Here is an 18,974-nt window from a genome sequence, read left to right as displayed (position 1 = left end):
TTGATTGTACTATTTTATTTGGGTGTATGAACTGTATTAAAACTACTGAATATCATAGAATTTCTCTCTCTCTCTCTCTCTCTCTCTCTCTCTCTCTCTCTCTCTCTCACACACACACACACACACAAATGCACACACACTCACACACACACACTTTCTTTAGCTCTGAAGCTTAGCTGGGGTTTTGATGAGAGGCGCTACAGCCCCAGAGCAGTGCTGGATGCTACTGAGGGACAGAGTTCTTCTTCAGACATCTCTGTGTTGCCAGAAACTCAGCACTGTGAGCACATCTTCTTCCATGTACATGTGAGTCTGTGATGTAACCATCTGTCCTAGCAACTGAATGTCTCGTTCTGAATACTAAACTCAAGTAAGCACCTCAAATTAAAATACATTTAATTATTTATCATAAAGAATACAAAATAATACAGAAGTAACTCCATTTATTTGAAATATTTTTGGGGTGCAAATAAAATTAATTAAAATATATACTAATAAACTTCCCCAAAAATGTGTCTGTCATAGACAATGCTTACAAATCATACATTAACAGGAGAAGAAAAATAAAGATTAAAACACCTGTTAAAGGCTATGGTCATGATTGTAATTTATAACTTTTCATGTAAAAAAAAAAAAACACTTTTAAAACACTTTTTAAAAACATTCAAGAAATATTTCCTGACCATTTGCTAACTCTTTGGAATAAGGTCTAATCTATTCAAGAAGCCCTAGTGTCAATAAATGATTAAAAATAAAGTGGTTCAGTCAGACATGCTATACTCTCTGCTCTCGGCAAAAAATGGCAAAGAGCCCTCCAAGCATTGAAAATCGATTAAGATATTGCTTTATTCCTGCTCTATAGGTGGGTAACATTGGCTTATTTTTGGTGTTTCAGATTATGTAGGTAAGAAACCACTCTAAATTCAAGAGACTGCTAATTGCATTAAAGTAACACAGGGAAAGTACCAAAAAACTCATGTTCAAATTACTTTTTGTGGTTGTTCAAACTGTGAATTAAAACTTATAGACAAGTTATTCTTCAACCACGTACAAACAACAGTCATCTCCTTAAAAGACACTGAGCTTCTGAACCTAAACAAAACAGAGAGAACTGCAGTTCCCCACAATCACACTATAGTTGCTTCTTACATTTAAATTCTTTCATTCTTAATGACAGGTTCACACCATGTTTATAACCTGTGCCCCACAAAATTCAGTAATATATATTTAAGTATATTATATATATTTATGCCAAGATTTGTGCTCTGCCTGTAGGAGACTGTAGATTACACACGGCCAATAATCTTCACGGCAGAGGTGGAACTCCAGGACCCTGAGAGTGGCCCTGTTCTAGATGACGGCTGGCCCACTTCACTGAAGAAAGAGGTAAGATTGACCCTTACTACAGGCAAATTATCTTAACATCTCTTATTCACTTCTGTGAATCTATACTGAAAACACAATGTTAATGTTCTTTCATCTGTATGCATTGCTCTTTTCCTCTCTCAATTCCTCTTTCTGTTCCATTTTATATTACCCCTTTATTTTCATTTAGTTGCCCTTCTGGAATGGATGTGATGAAGAAGACAGGTGTTTGCCTAACTTGATTCTACAGAGTAACACTGATCTGCCAGACCGTGGGTGTGTTATTTTGAGTCTTTTAAATTCATAAAGCAAACACATTCAGCCTACATTAGTGTTTTTTTTTTTTTTTTTTTCTAATGTTCTCACACAAACAGTCCACCCTGCTTTTTTCTCTGACCTGTCTTATTGCCTTGTCACTTTTTTCTGGGCTGCAGGCAGTTCTGTAACGTGATAGAGCGTGCTGCATGGCCACTGTGTGTCCACCAGGGGGAAAGGGTGTATGAAGAGCGCGTGGTTGAGGCCAGCAGAAGACGAGTGTTGGTGGAGGTTCGGCTGGAGAACAGTGGAGAAAATGCTTACAACACATGGCTTCATTTCTCGCATTCATCGAACCTGCATTTCTCCAGCCTGATGGTGAAGGTTTGCTTCAGATTCGCAGGTCCCGCAAAGTCTGCTTTTTAGACCAGTCAGGACAATAGTCTCCAAAAGACAAATTCATTGTTTGGCTAATAATTACAAAATTTGAATTTGGATAATTCTATGCAGATTTTTGGGCACAGCTGGTCAAATGACATTTTTAATGCACAGTTACTGTTTGTGTGTTTGTGTTTTGGAATGTAATTTTTGAGGTAATATCCCTAATGTTACAGAGCTATTTACTAATGATTATTGACAAATTGGCATGTACTTTATGGGTAAATACAACCTGTTACCATAACTACCACATTAATACTCAGTTTAACATATATCCATCAACTTTTTTATGTCTTTAACCATCAGGCAAAATAAGAAGATCAGACATATGTATTGCATCTCGCATCTCACTGTAACTGCTGTATCTATCTATCCATCCATCCATCTTCACACTTATATGGCACCTTTCTAGACACCCAAGGACGCTTTACAATCCACACTGCTCAGAACACTCAATCCACACACTGGCGAGAAACGGCAGCCAAACGCGCACAACGTACTCTCGACCAGGAACGACCATCCACCTGGAGGACTGCATTGGGCACTAGAAATTCACCCAGGACAGAGTGCCAATCCATATCTGGGCACACACATATTCACTCACACAAACAGACAATCATTCACATACACACTCATTCACTCACACACCAGGACGGTTATTAGAGAAGCCAATTCACCTACCCTCCATGTTTTTGGACTGGGCCGGGAATCAAACCCCAGTCTTTTGTGTAGAAAGAAGAGGCTTTACCAACTACTCCAACCACTCACTGTAATTAAGACTTTACCACATACTCATCCTGACCATTTACCAGTCAAATAAAGCAGTAATATCATATACATTCACCAGAGCTGCTGCAGTGTGTTTGGGTATTAATCATACTATTACAAAATTGTTATTATATATAATTTTTGAATAATTTATTGGTTACAATTAGTAAAGTGACATTAAGTTCAAAGGGAATACAGCTTTTTTTTAAATGTAACATTAGCATATTATCCGCATGCTACCAATCAGTAAAGCGAATTCATTTTCTTTGAAAAATAATTAAACATTGCCCCAGGAGTGTTCAAAACTCTGCATACGAGTGTCAGTGAGCCTAGGTTTATAACAGAAATAATATTTTTGTGTTACTTCAAAAGCCTAAATGGAATTTCTTGTGTTCCAGACTCCTTCTGACATAGCAGTCGATTGTCAGGCAGCTGACAGACTGAGCCTGGAGAGGATCTGCAATGTCAGTGCTCCGTTCATGAGGGCACACACTCAGGTGAGACTGCACACAGGTCAGGTGTTGGTACATACTCATAACCCCTATAACAACACAAGATAGATGCCTGACAAAAGACACAAATCATGGTTTGTAAATTCCCTAATGGTTACAGCTGGAAAGAGACATAAATTTAACTTCATGGCACATAATCAAGATAATATCCTGGGAATAAATTTGCTCTCAGTATGTCATTCATAAGTTCTACAGTACTGAATTATTATTCACAACATGCCAAATTTCCATTCAGATCCATCTGTTTGTCTATTTTGGCTACAACTGCCCATTCTTCAGAAAGTTCATTTCTTTTGATTGTGTCCCATTCATCCAGTGTTCCATTATATCAAGCATATCACTTGCCAGATGCTTTCCCATCACTTGTCTGCAATGCTTTCCTTAATCTTTGGCATGATGTTCTCTGCCTGTTTTCATTGCTTTGTTCTGCAGGCTCCTGTTGAGCACACATGTTCTCCCATAAGAACCCTCGGTTTTTTTAGGTGTTGTGAGGTGTATTTCACTTAAAAGCTTGAAATTATTTATTCCACTCCTATCAGCAAATGTGAAATGTTTTAAAGTGTAGAAAAGTTTAAAGGGGGGAGTAGAAACAATGTTACTTGCACTAAGCTGTTTCTCAGATGTGTGACACAGCAAACTCTTGTCCCTTCTGTTCATCTCATATGAGTTAAAGATTAAATATTCCTCATAGGCTTGATGGTGAAGTTATATTCCTAGCTGACATTGGAAATGTTCAATGTGTGTTCATTCAACATTCAAACTTTTTTGTACCAATGTTCTAGGTTGTCTTCCGTTTGGAGTTTGAGTTGAGCAGGAAAATCTTTCTAGATTATATACAGGTTTTGATGAAGGTTTCCAGGTAAGATTAAAAATCAGAGAGATATGAAATATTTATATTATATTTATATAAAAGTACACATTTTAAATTGCATTAAAAAACACGAATGTTTAAAAAAACAGTCTTGGAACACAATCACAGTTAGATATTTTTTTTTGTCTCATTATTAAGCGTATCATATAGATGAAGGCAACATTCACTTTGGTAAAACAATGCCGTGTGACTGTTTACTTGCAGCAATGGTGAAGAGACAACTCCAGAAGACAACATCAGTAATATTTATCACTCTCTGATATATGAGGCTGATCTCCTCTTTACAAGGTATTGGGCTTAAAAAACTTAATGTCTTTTTGAATAATAGTCAGTTGTAATTTTAATGATCTTTATTTATTGAGAAATATACAATGTATACAAATGATATTTAAACACAACCAACCATATATTATAGAAGTAAATCTCTGCTGTTGTGATTCTCACTCATTGTGTCTTCCCTTTTTTATGTTCCAGAGATTCTAACCCACCACGCTTTGAAATCAAATCTGAGCCTCCTCAGGGGTATCTTGGAGTTATCGGGCCAACCTTCAACCTGTCTTATCAGGTAAAAGAAAACTGCTCTCACCTCCAGCTATAGACATTTTGATTCAGTGCATGGTATGGCCTTGAGCAAAAAACACTGAAGGCTTCAGTGAATGAAATCAGCTCCATTGTGAGCCTTTGATCAATGTTCACATTTCGTTGCAGCTCCAGAACCTTGGTCTGTTCCCAGTGACTCACCTGCTCTTCACTGTAGAGGTTTTCGCAGTCACTAAAAATGTCAATCAGCTACTGTACATTTCGGGCATTAATGTCGACCAGGTAAAGATCCAACAATACATTTAATACAATTAAAATATATTCTTTTATCCTCTTAGGCTTATGAGAGCACACACACATACACACACTACGCTTACATGCTTTAAAGGAACAGTACATAGGCTTCTGTTCATTTTGAAGAAACTTACCCTAACATTAACTTTACCCTAAATACATATTTGCCTTAAAATGTAATTATTTTCATCAATGTGAGTGTGTAAAAAAGATTTTAGTCCCACCACACACACACAAACAATGTTACCTTTAAAATAATGTCAGGTTTTTAGGTTTAGACTCGAGGGTTGTTGTTCTGTTGGTGAATCTGTTAAAAATGAAAGTTGTGCATATGAGTAAATGAGTGATTTTCCATCAAGAATGGTTCACAGCACAGTGTGTTACTAGTTTAGTCTTGGTTTGTTTTCCTCAGTCTGCTGGCTCAAAGTGCTCTTCTCCACATATTTATGCTGTGGCACCTCTGCCCTCCAATGAAGACCTTACACTCATCCCACAGTTGGTAAATATCTGTCCATTCCTTTGGGCTTAATTCCATCACATCATTGCAAAGTTTTCAGGATTTCACACACTCTGGTTTCTGTTAAGAAGCTTGTTTTGGGATTAAAATGATCAGGAATATGTAATGCCACAATCTTTTACCTGCAGTCCGAAATTGTTTTGCATGTACAGGTTTATCTCATAAACCTCTAGGTGATTATAGGGTAATTCTTATCTCCATTTGCTTCTGATAAACAGAATTCTACGACTGGTCAAGCGTTGTCTACCCACTGCAGACTCACTCTCCTGCCCCAACAGAAAGTTAGTGTGACTATAAAGGGGTGGCTAAACCTCTACACACTACTGACGGTAAGCATGTGCATCTTTTTTTTTTTTTTGTATTAGGTTTAGTTATTTGTCACAAACAATAATTCATTTTGTATGCTACGAATATGTTTTGTTTTGATTTAGTTCACATATGAGCTCCCAGGTTTATCCATCTCTTGACACTAAATGAAAAGGACTGATCCGATCTTGCCATTAGTCTGTATAAGTTGACTCATGTGTAGAAAAGCATTAAACTTTGTCCCAGTCTGTTAGTGTCACTCCCTGGCCCTGTCCTGTACTGTTCTGTGTCTGTGTTCCCCACCATGTGCTCTTGTAGCACATGGCTCTGTTTGGTGTTGTTCTTGTCTCATTTGTGTCATTGAAGCCTTCCAAGAAATCCAAACATCAAAATATAGCCGCAAGCGTCAATGGCGGGTCCTAGCACGGATAAGCCACATCAGAGCACTTTGACAGTGTCAGCCAACAATGAGGCCTTTGGGAGCATGGGCCTGTTTGGCCAAACAAGGGAAATTTGGGTGTAAGATATTGTTGTAGATGTCGTTATAATGTTTTAGCAAAAGACATGTGAGATGTGACATGTGTGTGTTATGACCGGTGAGTGCTAGTTTCAATTATGATAAATATTTATGTTCATATGTTATGACCTTTCACTTGTGCAGATGAATAGGATTTCATGAATGAAGTTGAACAAAGCAATATTTGGTCTTAGAGTGCCATCTGCTGGTGAAAGCGTGTACTTTTGACTCATGGAGCTGCAGAGGAGTTCATGTTAGAAATGCACACACACAGTTTTTTAATCGTCTACTGGTCTGTGAATATGTAACTAACATGGACATATGTGGTATCAGCGGATTCCTAAGGACCTGAACTTTAATAGTTATCAATAAAATGTTAAACTTTCATCACCATGTGGCTTATAGGCCCCTCCCAATAATAGAAATCCAGCATGAACACAGAAACAGCATATAACAAAATAAACTCTAATTGTAGCGTCACCTTTTGGTAGATTTGAGTCATATTATACACAATGCTTCAGGGTAAGGCTCTAAATAGTTATGTCAGGTTTGGTCTTGATTGGGCTTAGTTTGTTTAAGCTATAGCTGAAATAATTTATAAATCGCAGCACGGCTCAATTTATTAATTTATTGTGGCACTGGTTTGACTAAATGTTGAAATTTTTTGGATAATTATTGATCAATAGACTCTGCAGATTCCAACAAGTCAATTGTTTGGGAACAGAGTGAAAATCCAGGGACTAGTATAAAAAAGTTTAATTTTGAACAACTGGTTATTGAGAAAAGACGATGCATTTTTTGACAACACTTGCAATTACAAAGTTGTTAGGCCCTGTGCAGAGTATACAATGAAGAAAACTGCGTGTCAATATGCTTAATTTTTGCTGAGAAATATCAAATTTTCTTGATATAGCGCCCCCTTGTGGTTATCGTTACGTACATTTTTGTGCACTTAGGAAGTGCCACCAGGGACATATGAGTCAATTCTCATAATGATTGGACCTTGTTAAGGTTGTCAAACAGCTGTTGAAATCTAATTGGCCGATGACGATCACAATTTTGCCCGAATCGCGTTGTTCTTAAATTTCCACTTATATCCTTGCAGATAGAAGCAGCATGCCAAAGGGGGTTCCGATCTGCCTTACGTATGTTGAGTTATAAATTTGTAGCATTTAGAGCGCCCCCTATATGAATATTGGCTTCTCCTTTGACATGGTACCTCAGAATCATGTCTGAAAGTGTAATATGAAATTTGAACACATTTGAGTTAAGTATGAAATTATTATGAATTTTTAAGTAACACATATGAAAAGCCAAAGAGGTTCATTTGCATATGGCGGCCATTTTGAATCGAAATTTCAAATTTTTTTGGATAATTCCTGACCTACGAACACCTGTGAAGATTTTGGTACCAAGTTCTAGGGAAATGGACTAAAATCCAGGGACTAGTTCACAAAAGTAAATTTTACAATTTATCAATTTTAACTCAAATTTATTGTGGGCGGAGCTAAGTTTTTTTTTTTAATTTTGGTGGCTCTGGGCCTTACGGTCTTTGCTCCAGAATGAGTTTTAGCCGAGAAAAATAATACTAATAATAATAATAAGAAGAAGAAGAAACAATCGCTATAGGGTCCCCACACTACGTGCTAGGACCCTAAATATGTGCCTTCCAGCCTTATATGTTTTAACACAGCAGATATTTGAATACTGTGTGGCACATTGTGCTGGTGAAAAGGAAAGCCAACCAAAAGAGAGGTTATGTACATAAACAGTGTAATAACAAAAGGCATAAAAAGAGAGGTTGGAAAATACCAGAATTTATTTGCCAAACAAAGTAAAACTAATATATGTTTTGGTACATAAACCCACACAAATATGTGGACTTCAGAGGGAAAAAAATAAATACAAAAAAGAGAAGGATTTCTTGGAATGCGACAAAATGAACATGGTTTAACTGATGACTGGAGGAGGATTTTAAGGCTGAATCTACGACTTTTTGAATGGCATCAGCGTGGCTTCACGTGGTATATTTTAGGAAAAATACACTTTTGCTTGTTTTTACAACAGATACATTTCAAGGCTATTGAGCTTGTGATGACAGCAGCCATCGAATTGAGCCCAAACATCCCAGTGTTCCTGCATGAGGATAGGCCCACGAGACATGTAAGCACAGCCAAAAATGTAATGGTGCTAAATGCTATGCAATAAAATAATAGGGCACTGCTTTTGAACAATTTAACTAAACAATGTTTTGTTTAGATGAAAAACAAAGCAAAAAAAGACATTGGGCAAAAATATGGTCTACCTACATACCTCCTTCAAAGGCAGATGTAATTTGTCACTGAGTCTTCGTTAACCCTTAAAGAACACCTTGAGTTAAGTTTTTATGAATTCAGACAGCCATGGTTTCTTACATCATAAACCTAATGAAACCGATCCTGTTGGCTTGAGGTGTCAGGGGAGAGGGGAATGTTGGTGCACACTGAGGCAGGGACTGCCTGAACGAAAGTGAAGGTGCTACATCTAAGGCATATTTTGTCCTTGGTAATAACATCTAAATATGTAATATTTATAAACAGAGATTAGTTTTTAGGGGTTTAACTGATGACTGGAGGAGGATTTTAAGGCTGAATCTACGACTTTTTGATTTATTATGCTCTTAGATAACTCTGGAGATTACGAAGGATGGAGATTACAGAATTCCTATCTGGATTATAATCGGAAGCACTTTGGGAGGTCTACAACTTTTGGCTCTGCTAGTACTGGCACTCTGGAAGGCATGTCATTCTGATTCATAATTACAGTTTTGTAGAGATTGCGGTTGTGATAAATGATATCTGTTGCACTGTCAGCACTAGTACAGTCTTGTATAATATTGAGAGGCCACTTTTTTGAGTATATGTAGTGGTTTTTCAGAACCTTTTTAGTGGTTTTACTGATTCCTCTAATCTGCATGCTGCTTATTCACATCACCAAAAATGATAAGGAAAGTATCTGGAAATAATGTACTGCAGACACCCCTCACTTCAAACACCTAACCATGTCACATTTCAGGTTTAATGTTATATTGTTGTCGCATAAGACTAATCTTAACGCCACCATGATTTAAAAGTCAGATCAGAGGTATATTCTGTGCAATACAGCTGCATCCTAAACTCACAATCACCTCCTCTTGTCTCCAGCTGGGTTTTTTTCACAGACAGAGGCGACAAAAAGAAGAGCCAGTCTCCAGTGAGAAGAGCAGAGCAGAGCGATAAACCCATGACAAGCCAGTGCTCGCTCCTTCACAGACTTTGACTCAGGGACTCTTTAGGGGCGAGGACCTGTCTCTTCAGAACTCCAGCTAATCAGCAACTGTCATGCACTGCTGAGCCCTCACACTTTCTGACAGGAACGGTCTGCTTCCACATATTCAATTTGCAGTGCTGCGGTAAAGACATAGATCTCTGATGCCGTATCATAACCAAAGACCTATGTTTTGCACAAACAAGACCAAAGTCTTATTTCATTGTTTTATTGTCATTTTTCTTTTTGAAAAACACAGAGGATGTGTAAATATAAGAATACAATTATAAATGACAGAATATTTTAGGTGGGGGTGCATACAACCGTGGTAGAGACTTAAAGAATATTTAGTCCTCCACAACTTCAGTATTACAGTGATGACAAATCAGCATTTGATGTTTTTCAAGAGTTTTTTTTTTTTAACAACTCCGTGTTGATGCACTTGCACATATCGACTTGAACTTTGTAAATAAACAAACACTGCTTTTTGAAATGGGGCAAAGCAATTTAATATAATATACATGCAATAAATATGTATTACCGTCATGAAGATGTTGCTGTGCACACAAATGATGCTACTCTGCACCTTATATGGACTTTGGGTCCTCAATTGGCTTCTAGAATTAAGTTCAACTAAGTTGAATAATTAATAAATAATTATTCTTGATAATATATATCAAAACTGAGCGCCCTCCTTAACAAAGGTTTTGTGTGTGTGTGTGTGTGCCTCAGTCATATAACATTTAGTTATTTTAAGATACTGATTTAGTTCTGATCTGAAGCAACCGCGACCCTGAAATGGACTAAGCGGAAAAAGAATATGAACTATGGGTTTTTGAAAGCAGTTTCAGCTATGGGAGTGAGCACAAGAAAGGAACACCCTAGACAGGGCTCCAGTCCAGTCCTTCCTTGGTGTGAGCACATTAACCTCAGCTTTAACAAAATGAGTATTAATGTGTTTATAATATGTTAATATACACTGATCAGCCAGTGTTGCTCTGAATACTTTATTTGCTGCTTTTCGCCCTGTTCCTCAATTCTCATGATTCCCTTAAGATGTCTATTCATTCTCAGTGCTGCAGTGCCTCTGATATGGTAGTGGTTGTGTGTTAGTGTGTGTTGTGCTGGTATGAGTGGATCAGACACAGCAGTGCTGCTGGAGTTTTTAAACACTGCTTCTCCCTTTGTGCTTAATAGGACACTCCTGCCTTGTTTGGTCACCTTGTAGCTGCAACGTCAGCAGTGGTATACAGTAACAAAGTAAATGTAATCCGTTAGCTACAGTATTTTTTTCGTATATCTGTACTTTACTGAAGTATTTCCATTTTGGGAGACTTTAACTCCACTACATTTCAAAGTAAATATTTTACTTTTTGCTTCACTACATTATTAAATCTGCATTCCTTTTGGTTTATGTGTGAATAAAAACTGTAATTTGAACAAATCTCCCTGCTCCGTACAGCACTCCGTGTGACATACAGCGGCATTGTTGCAAGGAGAATGAACAAAGTAGCTAAAACAAGTGAAAATATTTCTCTGCACACACCCAATAATACCAAAGGCAGACTGTATTTTAATCAACTGTTTTGTATCAACAATTTGACACATTAAGTAAACACTTCCAGTTCTTATAGACGTTATGATTTAAAATGATTTGTACCATTTAGTACTGTCAATTCATACACATGGTTTAAGGATCTGTAGATGTCTCACTGTGGGTGAGAATCAGTTCAGAGAAGTTTATTAAACATGTGGTGGAAAATTATGACAGAAATAAGAAAGCTGAGTCTCTGAGTCTTCATCAAGTAAAACAACAATTTATTGGAGAGAATGCTATGCGTAACACCTTTTCGTCTATCCCCGACCTGCTTAACAAGCTGCATCTTTTTACATGTGGCTCTCTACCTCTGATTACCATAGATTTCATTTCTTTACCTTATATGGCTACGAACCAAGTTACTCTACACATTCCATTTTTTTTCTTTGCATATCAATCACATTCTAATGCATTGTGTTCTCAGTATGACTCCAAGCCATTTTACCATTTGTTTTACTCTCTTTTGCATATCTTTCACCTTTCACAATGCACTCTGTACACCCCCTCTATTCAGTTGGTCTCGGTGGTCTACTCTCTGAGGCCTGGAGACAAAAGGAGTTGATTGAAAAGAAGGTGTCGATATGCTGTTATTTAAAATACACGCACACACATAAGTCTGCTGTTTCACACAGAGAACTGAGGAATAAAACAATTTCAGTTACACAAGCATACATGGTCATTGCTGATTAAAAATACCTCTATTGATTATGAATCATTTCAATAAACAAATTCCATCACAAACACAATACGTGAAGCAAGGTCAAAACCAGAAGAAATATTCCAAACCCCAAAAATAAGTACAGAGAGATAAGTATGGAAGACAAAAAATGAGTATCAGGCAAAAAGTCAGAATTGCCTCAGAATTGCAGAAATAGCTCAGAGTTTTTACATTAAAAATTCCTTCCAAATCATTGTGATGCTTCACTGACCTGTAATAGGGAGAATAGGGCCTCTGTCATTGCTACTCCACCCCTTCTCTCTACATCCTTACCAATTTCAGTAAAGTTCTGCAAAGGTTAAATGCACTAAGGTGAGCCCCAAGATCAGAAAAAAAACATCTTACCTAGTGTTCCTAAATGAGCAATAAACAATGTTCTGGTGCACAGAAAACACTAAAGGTCAATTTATGCTTCTGCGTTGACTCAATGCAGAGCCTATGCTGTATCCTGCACTATCCAATGCCCTATGCCATTGTGAAAGTTAACACTTGTGTGATGGCGTCTGAATTGCTCTGCAATTACACCACCAAACCAGCCTTTTGTAATACACAGTGTAGTGGTGTAGTAGTACTAGTTTTATTAATCTTTAAAGTGCACTATTTAGGGAGTAGGAAAAAAACAAATTTCCACTGCAGTCACACTCTACATTTAATTTTGAAACTATGTCTTAACATAGACAAATTTACTATTATACCACAAACCTTTGCAATCTCTGACCATTATTTAATTTCATATGAGCTACGTCTTAGCCATAATAAATGTATGTCCCCTTGCTATTCTACATATACGTAAAATAAATCCATCTACCGCCCTACAATTCATAGAAAACCTCCCAGAACAGATAAACCCCAGTTCCCACTCCATCAGACCCAATGGAGCTAGATGTAATCACTGACTACTTAGAAAATACCTGTCGATCTACTTTAGAAAATGTAGCGGCACTTAAAAGAAAAAAGCCATATCTTAAAACGAATAATGCGGAAATGGCAATCAACCAAGCTGGATGTGTTCCACTCTGCCTGGAAGGACAGCCTTATAGAGTATAGAAATGCCCTCACTATATCTCGCTCAGCATATCTGAGCTCGCTGATCTCCAATAATAAAAATAATCCTAGAGTAATGTTTAGTGTGTTTTCCAGAATTACAAAAAAACAGGCAGGTTCTGAACAACTAATTCCGGCAGCTCTCACCAGTAAAGTCTTTATGGACATTTTTAATAAAATAATTGAAATCATTAGACAACAAACTCAACCCACAGTATTAAAGTATAAAACATAACGTAATTGTAAAAGAAAGACAACATTTTTTACCCACTCCCCCAGTTATAACTAGAGAAGACTATCACCTCTGCAAACTCTACAACTTTCACACTTGATGCAATTCCCACAAACTTACTTAAAGACGTACTACCAGCTATTATCAATCCTCTTTTAACTGTAGTAAACTCATCCCTTAGCCTCGTTTGTCAAGATAACAAACAATCCCAGTTGGTGCTGCCTCAGTGCAGCTTTTGATACGACAGACTAAAATATTCTCCCTAGAAAAATTAGAAAACAGGGTTGAAATCGCAGACACAGCTCTATCATGGTTCAAATCTTACTTAATGGAACGTTATCAGTTCGTAAAAATATACGATTTATCTTCCAATTATTCTAAAGTAAGATTTGGAATTCCGCAAGGCTCTATTTTAGGACCATTATTATTTACATTATACATGTTACCGCTAGGCACAGTTATAAGAAACCATGACATTAACTTTCACTGTTACGCAGACGACACTCAATTGTACATATCAGCCAAGTCAGATGACAAACACAGATTAAAGAAATAGAGGACTGTGTAAAAACGTGAAAGGCTGGATTTTGCGTAACTTCCATCTTCTAAACTTAAACAGAGGTCCTTATTTTGGTTCCAAAGGTGACAAGAAATAATCAGATTTAATTTTAAATCTTGCTGACTTTCCAGTTAAACCTGGGTTAGCAGCAAAAAAAATAACACATCAAACCAGTTCTATCATCACTTCATTGGCTGCCTGTTAAATTCCATATCGATTACAAAATTCTATTATTAACATATAAAGCCCATGGGCTCGCTCCTGAATACCTTCAAAAAATGATTTCCTATTATTGGCCTCCAGGATTACTCATGTCACAGAGTACTAGATTTTTAATAGTTCCCAGAATTCAGAAGGCCTCAGGTAGGGGAAGAGCTTTTTCTTATAAAGCCCCCCAACTCTGGAATGATCTTCTAGAAAATGTTTGGGACTCTTCAAATCTACAATCATCAAATCTAGGGTAAAAACACATTTGTTAAGTTTATCTTTTGGTAGTTAATGCCTCCCCATAGATAAAAACAGCAGATCCAAGGGGTCCATGGGCACAGGGAATTATAGTAATCTGAGACGCTGGTGATGTCGTCCCATCACATCACGCAATCACTCAGGTTTGTCGACGGTGGAGCGGAGGGATGCCAGTGCCTCCGTGTGTCCTTCTGGTTCTCTCCTCTTAGTTAAAGCTGTCATAGTCAGATCGGCTGGAGTCATTAGCAACACTGGAAATGTTCACATTACATTTTTCCGAGTAATGACCGCCCGCCTGTCCGACTGGACACTGATGGATGACTGTTGAGTTCCTTCCCCACGCTTCTGACGAGCTGCCCACACTACACTGAAATTTTCACGGACCCCTAACTATTATTACCAGTAGTTTGACCAGAGGATAGGTCACCCCTTGTGAGCCTTGGTTCCTCCCAAGGTTTCTTCCTCTGCTGAGGGAGTTTTTCCTTGCCACTGTCACTCTTGACTTGCTCTCCTGGGGATTTTTATATTCTTTACATTTCATGTCAAAACTTTGTCTTACCAGAATTCTGTGAAGCTGCTTTGTGGCAACATCAGTTGTAAAATGTTTTATACAAATAAATTTGATTTGATAAATACAACTACAGCCCAAATATATTGTGAGGGTAGGATTGTGTCAAAGGGAAATACATATTTAAACAAACAATGAGATAATGCCTTAAACAAAGTCAGTTTTCATTTTATTATGTATGGTTTAGACCAAAGGTGAACAAAACTTAAAACCAAATGCAAATATTGTGGCTGCATTTTGGATACTGTTGTGTTGGTGTAAAACACAGCTATTAATTAATGAAACCTTGTGGATGGATGTAGAACCCCATAAATGACTAACACGCAAATCCTGAATGAGAGAAACCTTGTTAAGTGGTTTCACGTCTCAGATGAAGCATGTGCTTTCTCACACTTTCCCAGCTTGGTAGCATGGTCTGATCTGTCGAGTCTTAACGAGGTGATGGGTGGAATCTTTAATTACTAAACTGAAGAGGAGAAATGGGTTAAAATGATATAATGATAGATTCATTTAATTTGGAAATAAAAATACACAAACATTACAATCACTGGTTCTCATGGACAGAAAACAGTCATCATTCAAAACCCTTCAGAGTCATGTTTGGAGAATCAAACATTCATATCACACTCACAAACTAGCACAAAACAGAAGAGGGAAGACATGCTCTTTCTCTCTCAGACTCACAGTAAGGCCGCTTGAGGCACTGCAGCCCACTCAAATAGAGCTTATGCCCCAAAGCTCTACTTAAAGCAAATCATCACTTTCAATAAACAACTTGATGGTGGCATAGTGAAAAAAAAATGTTAAAATCAAAACAACACAAAGAAAATAAAAAAATTTAAATAACCTGGCACAGGCACATATTTCTAATATTTTTAGTGTACTTATAAAATATTTTTACTAAAATGTTTAGTTTTAGTACATCAATTTCCAGCTACTGATTCCTTAGAAAATAGATTTTCTAACTTTGTTTTTTTTAAATTATCTTTTATTTAATAAAATATGTTGTTAAAAAAGCACAAGAGCAAAGTGCAGCCAATAAAAAAAAAAGTGTTCTATCAAGACTTTGTCATTCGCACACAGACCAAAGCCAACACAGTTCTTTGTCCGTTCAGTTCTTTAGCAATGGCCAAGTTATTTCAAATAATTTAGCAAAAGATCTCCCCAATAGTATGTAAGAGCAGAATGTAAAACATTGCATGCCTGGGTGGACATTCAGGGAGGATTTTTTGATATGAGGAGAGAACGAAAAAAGAGAAAAAAAAAATCTCTAAAAGGTTTTGACTGAATGAATTACATATAGTTTGCCCGATGGTGAACATGCATCATTCACTGATTTCACCTACAGCAGTGACAAACCCTGTAACACTCCATTAAATCAGAGACATCAGTGAAAGGTCTAAAATCCAGTCGCAAATCATTTTGACTAGCACTTTTAATAAAAGTGACAATTAAAAAAAAAAAAAAATGTATTGGGGCAAATAAACATCTTTGATCCTGAATTCCCCACACCATTGAACTGGTTAAAATGACTTAATAAACTAAAAAATATATATAGAGAGAGTTACAAAACCAAAATATGCATCAGTGAAACTCTACAAACTCCTCAAGGCTTTTAGGAATCTGGTCTCTGTAGGTGATGTGATGCTGTCGAACAGCACGAGCAGCCAGGCACTTTAAACTCATTTTCATCTGTGTCTTTAGGAGGATCTCGGACACACCTGTCGTGCTTTTCTCCAGCGGAGTCTTTTTCTGTTTGTTAGTCATGTCTGTGTGGGCTCCAGCTTCCACCAGACTGATTATGATGGCATGAAGTGTGAGGAAGTCACTGATGGGCCGGTTGTACTGCACTATAAGGTGAAGTGGGCTGTTTCCTTCGTTGTCTACACAGTTCACAAGGGAACCGCAGTCTAGCAGGAGTTTGGTCACCTGTGCATTAGGAAAGCTGCAAACGTCATTTGTGTGGAAGTCATCCACTGGTGTGCTAGAGCTGGCTGCTAGATGGAGCAGCGAGGAGCCTTCTCTGGTGCGAGGGTCGAGGCGAATCAGGTCGTAGATTTGCTTGTTGAGCCGCGCTCGGTCTTCTTCACTGCACTGAGTCTTGGTGGAGATACACACCAGGTAGAGAAACGTAAAGATGTTGGATTCATAGTTGTCCATGCAAGCTGAGTGCTCAGCGTCAGAGGCTGCCTTCACACGTGCCATGCTTCGACAAATCTCCAAAACACTGCAGCGTAACACCTGCTCCACATCTGCAGCCCGCACCGGCTCCTTGAGGTGAACCATCTGTGAAAAAACCTGGGCAAAGCGTAAGAGGTCCTTATGTGTATTGCGGTTGCTTCGTTGGCGCAGGCGCAACGCATGCAGCCATAGCTTAATGCACTGCTCAAACTCCATGTTATCTGCATAGACTGCACCACGGTATATTATGGGATGTGAAACATCTATGTTTTCCGCACCTAATATACGTTCACGGACCATCAGCCCTTCCATATGCAATGCATCCCGGTCCTGTCTGATGGCCTCCAGGTCCTGAGGAGTCCTACACTCTGCACGACCCCCATACGCCTCCACAGGTGGGGGGAGATCTTTGGCTATGATCCTCTCAGGGTCACGGTAGCGCTCCAACATGGCTAGATACAGATAGTGGTACGTTTTAAGAATGTCATAATTTTCCCGATCATTAGCAAAAGAAGCACCAAGCAGCTCTAAAGCCTCAATGCGGCTGTGAGGGTCACAGTCAGCATGGGACAGAAGCAGCTCCACTACATCTGCCTTACAGCTTTCTGCTGCCACTTTAAGTGGAGTCATGCCATGGCCGTTCACCACCATGGCTGCCTGGCATTTCACCAGCTCCTTCACAATTTCCAGATGACCAGCCTCTGCAGCAAAGTGCAACGCGGTGGCACCACAGTGAGCCTTTGCATTAGGATCAGCGCCTTGTTCAAGTAAAAAGCGCACCACATCTGTATGGCCCTTATAAGCAGCAATCATTAGACAGGTGTTGTCATACTTGTTGGCAATGCTAATGTCAGCATTATGTTCCACTAGGTATCGCACAATGTCCAGTCTGCCGTCAAAGCAGGCAGCCCTGAGAGGAGTAGAGTTGGTGAGGGTGGTGTGGTTCACGTTGGCACTGTGTGACACAAGAAGTCGTACCACCTCAAAGTGTCCTGCCCCTGCTGCACACCAAAGAGCTGTGGCTCCATCAATGACATACCTACAAGAGTGTGAGGAATATAAAGAAAAAAATTGAAAAGAAAGGGGCTTTTAACTCAGTGTACATTTCACAATTCAAGGGTACTTTAACAACAATCACAAAAAATCTCCAATGTCAACAGTTACTCAGAGTGGGTTGATGTGAAATGTTATCTTTTATGGAAACGTCGAAAGGGAGAATCGTTCATTTTGGTGGTTATAAAAACAAAGCAAATGGGGGAAAATATTTTGGGTCTCAATAACTAAGTATGACATGATGGGATAATGGGCATCCCTTTAATATTTTAACTTTTGTACTGCTGTGGTAAAGTACTCAACCATATACTTCCTGGAAATCAACAATGTCAATTCATGTAACAGTGTAATGGAAAACAATCACCAAAATTGCATTTCTTTTCAGATTAACCACTATTTAACCATGTAACAAGACTGATCTCACACAGATCTCTACAGGTAACAATATTACATTACATATTAACACTGTGTAAACTTCGAGGACTGAGTCCTGTAACTGTGCTCTTACCCGTCGAACCTGACGGTGCCGGTCTGCTCGGTATCCACGCGGTAGTGGTCAAGGAGGAGGCGGACCACTTTGTCGTGCCCATTCCTGGCGGCGATAATGAGGGGAGTGGACCTCTGCCCAGAAACCTGGGTGACGTACTCCAGCAAGTAGCGGGTCTCCGAGGCGGAGAGGTTGAGGAGAAGCGCGGCCAGGGTCAGGACTCTGCCCTCGCTGGCCGCTTTGTATACGTAGCCCGCCAGAGACTCCATCTCGTGCGCCTCGGTAAACGCCGCGAGTACCGCCCGAGAGAGACCCCTCCCATTAAAAATCCCCGGTACCGCTCACAGGCACGAGTTAAACACACAATCACGCTCAGACCAGCACACACACATCTGTCCGGTC

General features: G+C 38.7%; 2 protein-coding genes across 3 annotated transcripts in view; one reads left to right on the top strand and one right to left on the bottom strand.

The window, feature by feature from the left end:
- Positions 1 to 11,341, top strand: part of itga11b (integrin, alpha 11b) — a 38,259-nt gene extending 26,918 nt beyond the window's left edge. The window contains exons 17-30 of one of the 2 annotated variants that reach the window (XM_066668193.1): positions 164 to 306; positions 1,276 to 1,386; positions 1,556 to 1,641; positions 1,800 to 1,998; positions 3,225 to 3,323; positions 4,121 to 4,197; positions 4,414 to 4,497; positions 4,684 to 4,774; positions 4,918 to 5,031; positions 5,456 to 5,542; positions 5,779 to 5,889; positions 8,451 to 8,546; positions 9,047 to 9,160; positions 9,566 to 11,341. In XM_066668193.1, coding sequence (XP_066524290.1) covers positions 164 to 306; positions 1,276 to 1,386; positions 1,556 to 1,641; positions 1,800 to 1,998; positions 3,225 to 3,323; positions 4,121 to 4,197; positions 4,414 to 4,497; positions 4,684 to 4,774; positions 4,918 to 5,031; positions 5,456 to 5,542; positions 5,779 to 5,889; positions 8,451 to 8,546; positions 9,047 to 9,160; positions 9,566 to 9,640 — 1,487 coding nt within the window. In that variant the 3' untranslated portion in view covers positions 9,641 to 11,341. Of the gene's footprint in view, positions 1 to 163; positions 307 to 1,275; positions 1,387 to 1,555; positions 1,642 to 1,799; positions 2,005 to 3,224; positions 3,324 to 4,120; positions 4,198 to 4,413; positions 4,498 to 4,683; positions 4,775 to 4,917; positions 5,032 to 5,455; positions 5,543 to 5,778; positions 5,890 to 8,450; positions 8,547 to 9,046; positions 9,161 to 9,565 lie in introns of both variants that reach the window. The other variant, XM_066668192.1, reaches the window with a different exon arrangement.
- Positions 11,342 to 15,050: 3,709 nt separating this feature from the next.
- Positions 15,051 to 18,959, bottom strand: fem1b (fem-1 homolog b). Its single transcript, XM_066669293.1, has 2 exons — positions 18,594 to 18,959; positions 15,051 to 18,071 (listed from the first exon to the last, which is right to left on the bottom strand). The coding sequence occupies exons 1-2, from the start codon at positions 18,839 to 18,841 to the stop codon at positions 16,436 to 16,438; spliced, it is 1,884 nt and encodes a 627-aa protein (XP_066525390.1). The 5' UTR covers positions 18,842 to 18,959; the 3' UTR covers positions 15,051 to 16,435.
- Positions 18,960 to 18,974: the final 15 nt, after the last annotated feature.

This window comes from Hoplias malabaricus, chromosome 4 (genome assembly GCF_029633855.1).
Source record: "Hoplias malabaricus isolate fHopMal1 chromosome 4, fHopMal1.hap1, whole genome shotgun sequence".
Taxonomy (NCBI): domain Eukaryota; kingdom Metazoa; phylum Chordata; class Actinopteri; order Characiformes; family Erythrinidae; genus Hoplias; species Hoplias malabaricus.
Note: the sequence above shows the minus strand (reverse complement) of the source record. Positions and strands in the feature narration are given on the sequence as shown.